This window comes from Macrobrachium nipponense, chromosome 48 (assembly GCF_015104395.2).
Source record: "Macrobrachium nipponense isolate FS-2020 chromosome 48, ASM1510439v2, whole genome shotgun sequence".
NCBI lineage: Eukaryota > Metazoa > Arthropoda > Malacostraca > Decapoda > Palaemonidae > Macrobrachium > Macrobrachium nipponense.
Window position 1 is genome coordinate 19,905,832 of NC_087223.1, and position 9,009 is coordinate 19,914,840.

Sequence of the window (9,009 nt, forward strand, 5' to 3'; positions counted from 1 at the left end):
TATGTATTCTCTGTAAACGTGGATAGTTCTGTAATAGGATTCTGAATACGTGATGTAGTAAAAGATTTTCATAAAACAAAAAATTCTTAATAGCAAAACAACAGTAGATTTTTGTTAACACAACTAATCTGGGAAACGATTATCACAATCATAATTGTAGAAATCAAGTGAGAATAAGTGTAATAAATTGACTTGCAACCCTGAATTTCACATAAACTAATGTGGATGTTACAACTTGGTTTCATCATCACAGAATCCATCATTTTCTTTGCCAGCGGCAGCAACGGGAGGTCTGTCGTCGTCTCCTCTCGTGTTGGTGTTCGTGTGCTCTTCTTTCACTTCGTCCACATACTTATAATTAAAGGCCAAGGCAGCAAAAATGACCATGTCGACAAACATCAGTCCAGCAAACAGGAAGAACTCCATAGACTGAAATATAAATGTGCATTACTTTTTCCGCTTGGTACATAGTCAGCGTCTATACAAGATGATCCCTTTATCATTAAGGTAAGAAAAACATTTTCCAAAGTCACGTGTCACATTGTATAGTGTAAGTACGTCACTACTACATAAAAACTGGCTGAAAACTTTCAATAATATTAGTAAAAACCTGTCACATAACATTTTTTCCATACAAAAACTGGCTGAAAACTTTCAATAGTACTAATGGAAACTTGTCATATAATATTTTTTCTATACAAACATCAAATATGTTGTCTAATATCTCATCAGACTACTCTGCTTTTGGATATCCCTTGCCTTTCTAAAATGAGTTACTCTACCTCCACTCTTGTCATTTCCCCTTACTTATCACTCGAACAGCTGTCTGCAAATTTTCGGATTTTGAGTTATACATACTTTCGAATTTAGCAACTCTTCTTCTATATACTAGTGTTTAGAAATTGTAAAAAATGTTTTTCGCATTCATAATCCAGGGAAAGTGAGAGTAACTAGAATGAAAAATGCGCAATATATTGTCATTCCAATGTTGACAAACTATTATTGTACTTTTCTCAGACTTGGGTTTTTTGCAGTTATGGTGTTGAGGTACAGTTTGGATAGACACATAATATTTACACACATATTTGTAAAAAGCATGCTTTTAGCTTCATTTTGAAAAAAAAAGAATGATGTCATAGCATAAATATTAACGGAAATATGAGAATGTAAACATTGTACAACTTCAATCGCGTTTTTCTCCTATTTCAGTTTACGAGACAGTCGCGTTTTACTCCGATTTCAGTTTACTCCGATTTCAGTTTACATGACAAGTGAAGATGCCTTCAAGTTTCATAAGATTTTTTTTTTCCCACAAAAATATCTAGAAAGATGATAAATGAAGAGTTACCGATGGTTACCAGAAACAATGAGCTTAGGGCTAAACTTTAAGACTTTTAGAACTCTCTTATCAGGGCTTGCTTTCGATCTACATTTCTATTCGTGCCTGTATTTCGCAAAAATTATCATTAATGTATGTTGAATACTTTTCATAGACATTTAAATGCATGTCAATGTTTATACTATCACAGTTTAAGCTTAAAACATGATTGTTCCTAGCATTAGCTAAATAATCTCTGCCTATGTAACTCCAATTGTTTTTACTATTTGCAGGTACAACTAAGAGTTTGGGCCTCTTTCTATACAAGGTAACAGAAGTACAAGTTAATGGGGTCACAAAAAGAAAAAACTTTGCAAGACCTACCTACTACAACAGGAAACCTCAATAGCTTGTGAACCAAAGGATTTTATATTGCGAGAATATTACAATTGGTTTATTTAAAATGGAATGATTACAGTTGCAGTTGTGAAAATTGTGAAAATTTTACAATCATTAAATACTGACAAAATAATTTGTTTGTCTATAGGCTGTGCTGTGCCTGTACAGTGTAGACATGATATGTATGTCTTTATCAAAGACTTCAGTGGAATGTTGGCCACTGGTAATACATAAGTATGCATGAACTGTTGCTAGAGAGAAAACAAGTGTATTACATACATACAATTTCTTATTAATTTTCAATATTTTTGGGTTTTACTTTGAATTACTATCATCATTTTATATATACAAATGCTTTGTTATTTATATACATTTTTTGAAAATATATAATTGCAGTATTTGATTTATTTAATAAATGATACATTTGTAAATGTTTGTCTACTCATCATCCATGACGTTGATATTTTTTTACTATTTTCACAGTAATAAGTTTTGATTTACCTTGTTTTTGTCACATTTAGGCATGAGGTTTCCTTACCTAAGATCAATATTGTTTCAATATATAATACATCATAAGCAAATCACACTTAGGTCCCCTACACTCCTGCTCTCATTTCTACTGCCTAAGAAATAATTTCTGCTGCTTTAGAATTGTAGAATATATCAATAAGAAGTGTATGGAGAATCATGGTATAAAAAATACCTCTAGTAAATTCAAACTAGCAGTAACACCAGTCAAAATTTGTAAAAACCAGAACTATCATTCCTTATTTCTATACAAATATATAAAACTTACCTGTCTCTTAACAAACTTGGCCTCTGCAACAACCACAACAATCAAGTTCCCAAAGGCTGTAGTTAAAAGCCAAGCAGCTTGGAGGACAGACTTCATTGTAGCAGGTGCCTGTGAAACAAATTCAAATAAATATCCGAGGCAAAAGGATCCCAATTTTTCACATTTTTAGCCTCTTAATACTCCTCTATTCATATTAAATAAAATTAGAAACTATTAAATAAAAGTACAGCATAAAATCACATTGGAAGCAAGTTAATTTTTCTGTATATCCATTTGAAATAAACTGAATGTATAAAGGTTTCAATAAAAACATTAAAAACCAAAGGCCAACCAAGAAAAACTACCACCACATTCATCCACATTAAATCAACACCACCTGCCCTGTTCACAAAAAGGTGTAAAAATCAAGCGACAATGAAATACTGGCAAGAGGAACAAATCCGCCGGACATCATAAAATAAAACTGTCCCTAAATGAAACTAGAATGACATTAATATATCAGAAGAATAATAAAAGTTAGCGTGGTTTGCAAGATGTTTTTGACGGCATAAAATAAAACTGTCCCTCAATGAAACTAGAATGACATTAAAATATCAGAAGAATCATAAAAATTGGCGTGGTTTGCAAGATGTTTCTGAAGAATTTTCATTTTTAACACATACAAGCTCACCATGACCAATCTGCAGTTCTTGATAATTATGGATGAATGTAAAAGTAAACTGTACATTCACTAGATTTATAAGTCCAAGGTACGAAAAGGTATAGCTAGTAAAACTTCATCAAAGTTATTAATGTCCATTGCAGAATAGAATTTTACTGAAAATATTGCTTAACATCTATCAATTTATTTCTTAACTTCTTTACTATATGTATATACGTATGTACTTTCAATTTAATACAGGTACTTCTGTACAAGTATAGCCATGACAACAAATTTCCATGAAGTGTGAAACTGGTAAGGAAAACAAAACTGTACTAGGCTAAACAGACATGGCATCCCTTGTAATGAAATCTGGAGACAATTAAAAAAAATTGAACCTTACCTGCGTAAAGGAAAACTCCAAACCAGTAATGGAGAACATGACCTCCGATATCGTGATGATCAAATACTGTGGGATCAGCCAAAGCATATGGACTGAATTCTCTTCAGTTATTTGGTATACTGTCACATTCTGCAAAAAATATATATATTTCAGACATTATTTATAGTTCTTAAGCACCCTCAAACCATCAGCTTTTGTCAAAACACTATTTCCCAAAAATTATTATGCACAACATTTCTAAACGGTTAAAATGACTTGGTGTTCTATAATTTTTATATTGGTTTGAGGATTATAATTTACGTTCAGTCTTCTATATTAGAGAAAAACACACTAACTCGTCTTATAATAGTTTAGGGGCAAACTTTAACCAATGACTATAGTACATAATTGTTATATACATACAATGAATCTACATAATTGTTATATACGTACAGCATTTCCACCTTTTACTAAGGGCTTCTCAACCAAGAAATTGTAGACGCCACCAAATTTAACAGTAATTTCACCAATAGGCTCTTTTTCATGCTCACCAAGTTTGGTAGTTGGCAAGAACACATTATACCTGATAAACAGAGGAGAAATACGTAATGATAGAAATACAATATATTGATCATAATACGAACACTGCCTGAAAACACAAATTACTACTCGACTATTATGCAAATTCTTGGCTACATTTTCATATTTGACCAAAATATCCGCAGATAACGTAAAGTAAATATCAACATAAGACATCAACAATGAAGACTTGAAGGTAGTTAATTCAAAATAAAGAAATAGCACAATTCTAGTCAACTTACGTTCCAGGCTCAATAGTTTGAAACTTGGTGCCTGATATATGACCTTCATCAGAATTAGAGATGTAGAAGTTGTAAGACAGTGAATCCTCCGGCAACTTCAAGAGTACGGAAGAATTGAAGGGTATGCTGGGGTCCAGGTTGAACAGCATTCTGAGGAGATCGAAGTCTTTAGTCTACAAGACTACTGTATTTTAAATTTAGGATATACCGACTGCTTAAAGCAGTTTCACTTTTGCTTTTGTTTTGTTGATATACCAAGTGCAGAAGTCCAAAGCTCGTTTACATTGCATCAGTGCCGAACCACATTGTCCCTTCCATTCTCAAACTAGATGAATATTCTTATGCAAGTGTTCTAAAACAATCTTATAGATTTTTTATACCCAACCAAATTGCCCTGACTTTGCTTTCCAGAGATATGGCAACATTTGTTCCGAATCTCTAAAAAATAACATTAGTGTAACGAAACTTATGACAATCATTTGTAATTTCATAATTAATTAATAAGTATAATTAATTAATAAGTGTAATAAGTAGAGTATAGAGCTTAATTTTTCCAAAAGTTCTGAAAAATTGACTTGAAGATATGGAGGAAGGGAGATGCTAATGTAAAGTCTGCTAGGTATTAAGACATCATGATTTTAAAATTTCCAAAGGGATCAACAATTCACCTAAATTTGGTGAACAGTTAGTTCCACTAAATGAAACCTTACCTAACGCTAGGGTTTCCTGCTGTCGGTTTCTCATATTCATCCGGTGGGTTCACATTGACGATCATTGCTTTGTGGTCACTCGCTGTTATCATTGCAGTAAATGCCTACAAGAGAATCTTGAAATTAATGAACTAATAACTTTGGTAAGATTAAGTTAAGGTTACTTTTTTTTATAACACTTAACATACTGTATTTCTTCATCAAGAACTTCAGTTATTATTTCCAGACATAAACACATATACAGAACACACAAACACTGTTTTGGGTAACATTTAGTATATTGTACTTCTTCAAGGGATGAAAACATTACTTATAAACAAACACATACATACACACACACATCCAGACTTCCACCATCAGTGTATTTTCACACACTAACAATTAACATTTCATATCATTTGTACTCTTTCAAAAGCAACTGACCGTTTTGTCCACAACTTGAACGGTCATAGGACCTTCGTTGTATTCGGTCACTTCTCCACAGGCTGTATTGTCAAATGAAATACTGACATGAAGATCATTCAGAATACTGCCTGGTCTATCCAGAGGCACGCTTTCATATTTCTGAAAAGACACAAAAACTGTTAAATTTTACTTGCAAATTTTATACAGTGAAAAAGTCACCTCATTCTTCAACAGAACTGCAAAGATGTAATAATTAAAAATGTAATAATTAAAAATTAAATAGCACCTCGGTACCCTTATTGTTCACAATACTTAGATTACAACAAGCTAGGATACTCTCAATGAACATTACGCCTCCACTACTAAGCTTGCAAATAAACCTCGAAAATAAACTGCCATTAAGAACTATTCAAGTGGAACATCTTACGATATAAAGATCATCTAATTCGTATAACATAAAACATATAAACTAATTACCAAATCATGAAAATAAGCATCATTGCTTACACATCGTTTCGTAATTTCTGCCTTTACAACACATTTTAAAAAAATATCTGCAAGTTTTGCTCATCATTAACTGAATATGAAAGCAAGTTTCTCATCTCAGTGATAACCTTTTATATTTAACCAATAAAATGTATTTATTACACAGGTTTTTTATTCATATCCGAAATTTGGGCTTATCCACTGAATATGGTGGTAGCTTCCATTTGCGGACTGTTGCTAATTCAAAAGAAGACATTATATATTGGTAACAAACTAGTGGCAGTGTTTAATGTCATTCATGCTGAATATATACCTCAGTAGGGAGGTACTAATACAGTATAGTGCCTTGAACACTATAGACACCATTACTAGTATCCATCTTTCACTTTTTATTTGTTCCTTTTGGTCTCATCTTGCTAATGTATCAAACTTCCTATCTTACAACTTTCAATTCTTATTTAAGGACAACTTCTCCAGGTGAAACCTCAGATACTCATCAAACCACTTTGCAACAACAATTAACTGACATGTATATGAACTAGCTGTTCAAGTCTAGAAATATAACTCATCAGTCAGGTTAAAATGATTTTCTTGTGATATAATTTGACCAAAAGATATCTAACTTAACCATGAAACAACCATACGAATTCACTTGCCTTCTGCTCCATGCTAGTTAGGGTCACACTTTCATCCCATTCAGGTGAGAAGGTAACACCACAAGGCAAGATGTTAATGAATGACAGTCTAGCTTCACCTTGTCCAACAGGAACTGGATACGTGCTCTGAAACGATAAACGAAGGCTTAATGCTTAACTTTACAGGGCTAAAAAACTAAAATGAAATGATTCAATTACACAACTTTTTACATATAAAATTTGCAGCAGTTATTGTTTTTTTCACAACAGTTACAACAACGTGGCTTCTGTGGTTTGTAACTAACAGAAAATACCGCACGACAACTGTGCACAAAATAGCTCTTCACCAGTTGAATATTTACCTCAAGCTTAAGTTCCAACATACCCGACACCACAAAGGCAATGCCAGCTGAAAGACCTCCGACAAACATCCTAGGTAGTTGTCTCTTCAGTAGGTTACACTTGCCGAGTATAGGATATATGAACGAATCGAATATGGGGATCAGGATCAAAATCAGGACAGGGTTTACGACCTGGAAATGTGAAAAAAAAAAAATGTTTTGCATGAGCAAAAAGCCTTTTTGACTTTACAGATAAATGTTTCTTAAACACTATGTACTGTATGTATTGTGATTACCGAACTAACAATGAAAAAATAGTATATTATACATTGTACCTTGGATGACCTATATTATCTATCAACTAACAGATATTTGTGAGTAATTCATGTCTTTTAATGACATCTAAATTTGACAGATATTGGGTTAAATTCCCACAATTCCTTTTTTTAAATACCTAAATACTTAGCATTTTATATGTGACTGGTATAAAGTTAGTTCACAAGAAAAATTTCTTTTAAAACTAAATATGTATTGTCAAAACAAACAAATGACTGTGCTTTGTCTTTATAGTCTATTTGTGAATCTGAGTTCCAAATCAGAATTAAGAAAGTACAGATTTGAAAAAGAAAACATTTACATTTCGACATTACATCTGTTTAACAACAAACCCTTAACTTATACTTTAGCCTTCTCTTTCAAGAACAACCTCAGTTAAATCACAGCTATGCAAGTTGTGCTGTGAACAGCAAAGACCAACTAAAATACAGAGATTTGATTACTGCACCACCAACTGACACTGAAAAATTACATTATTGCACACAAATTCATGGAAATAGTTCAAAACTTTCACCTGCATTTGATTTGGTTTAATTGTAAAGCCGCCAATTTCACCGTTCATGCGTGTGGCCTGGAATGTCCAACGGGATCCCTGAAAAGCAGAAGAGATGGAAATCCAATACAGAAACTTCTCAAGAAATATAGAGCATAAAATTTATTAAGGGAGTCTAGTCGTAGCAAAAACGTCGCCGACGATGTTTTCCCACTTTTTTTCCCGGAGATTTTGGCATTTTTCGGAGATTTTTTCGCGCCGATAAACGCCGAAAAATCTCCGAAAATCGCCGTTTTTGACGTTTTTTCGGAGAATTTTCGGCGCCGAAAATTCCCCGAAAAAACGCCGCCGCTCTTTTTTATTTCGCGAGATTTAAGCGTTTTTCGGAGATTTTTCGGCAATAAGAAAACAAAAGCGCCAAAATCGCCAGGAAAAAGAAATGAAAAAGAATCGTTGGAGTTTTTCGGAGATTTTTCGGCACCGAAAAATCTCCGAAAAACGCCGCCGACGATTTTTCCTTTTTTTCCCGCGATTTTGGCGTTTTTTCCCTTTTTTTCCGCAATTTTGGAGTTCTTTCCCTGTTTTCCCCGCGATTTTGGCGTTTTTTCCTTTTTTTTCTTTTGCTTCCGTTTTTTGCGCGAAATTCGCGAAAATTTGAGAAATAATTCGCGATTTTTGAAGAAAAGAATTTTTCCGCGATTTTTTTGTTTAATTCGCGATTTTTGCGGAAATATCTTCGATTTTTGTGCAAATATCCGCGATTTCCCGAGGGAGAATTCCGCGAGTATCGAGGGTGGAAGGCAGCCCAGTCTGTTCGGGATGCAGCTCTTTCCACCCTCAAGGTATGGGTGGGCGGCTTCGGGCGGAATGTAGGCAAGGCGAAGCCATACATCCTCTCTCAAGAGATGGCCACTTTGATCTTTCCCGGGGAGAAGAGTACAGGCTACGTAGACCCCGAAGTAGCAGCTCCCATCATAGCATCTATTCAAGACACAGTGGCCCAACACTCAGAGGAGGCTTCGGCGCAGGAGGTCGCAGAGGATCTGGACATCGAGCCCATGACAGTGGACGGCATGGGCAACGGTAAGGATGTTAATGCGGCAAGTCTTGTAGGTGCTCAAGGCCTCTCCTTGGGCACGTCTAGACCTTCTTCCCCTTCCTCTTCTACTTCCTTCCAGGGATTCTCTGGGGGATTTCCATCACCTAGATCTAAATCCCTCTCGGCGATCCCTAAAGTCAAGGGCAAG

At 34.5% G+C, this 9,009-nt stretch overlaps 1 protein-coding gene across 1 annotated transcript; it reads right to left on the reverse strand.

Annotated features, from left to right (window-relative positions):
* Positions 1-7,883, reverse strand: LOC135205098 (solute carrier family 15 member 1-like). The gene is made up of 10 exons (XM_064235439.1): positions 7,784-7,883; positions 6,955-7,125; positions 6,614-6,739; positions 5,490-5,630; positions 5,067-5,170; positions 4,357-4,506; positions 3,989-4,118; positions 3,557-3,685; positions 2,514-2,621; positions 1-429 (listed from the first exon to the last, which is right to left on the reverse strand). Exons 1-10 carry the CDS (start codon positions 7,829-7,831, stop codon positions 229-231), a joined length of 1,308 nt encoding a protein of 435 aa, XP_064091509.1. The 5' UTR covers positions 7,832-7,883; the 3' UTR covers positions 1-228.
* Between the last annotated feature and the right edge of the window lie 1,126 nt (positions 7,884-9,009).

Bases quoted from the DNA above. Each gene is read 5' to 3' on its own strand.
- LOC135205098 (XM_064235439.1), bottom strand. From the start codon at position 7,831: ATGAACGGTGAAATTGGCGGCTTTACAATTAAACCAAATCAAATGCAG. The intron at 6,740-6,954 runs GTAAATATTCAA...TTATCGTTTCAG, and splicing joins TGTTGGAACTTAAGCTTGAG to AGCACGTATCCAGTTCCTGT. The intron at 5,631-6,613 runs GCAAGTGAATTC...GTGTCTTTTCAG, and splicing joins TAACTAGCATGGAGCAGAAG to AAATATGAAAGCGTGCCTCT.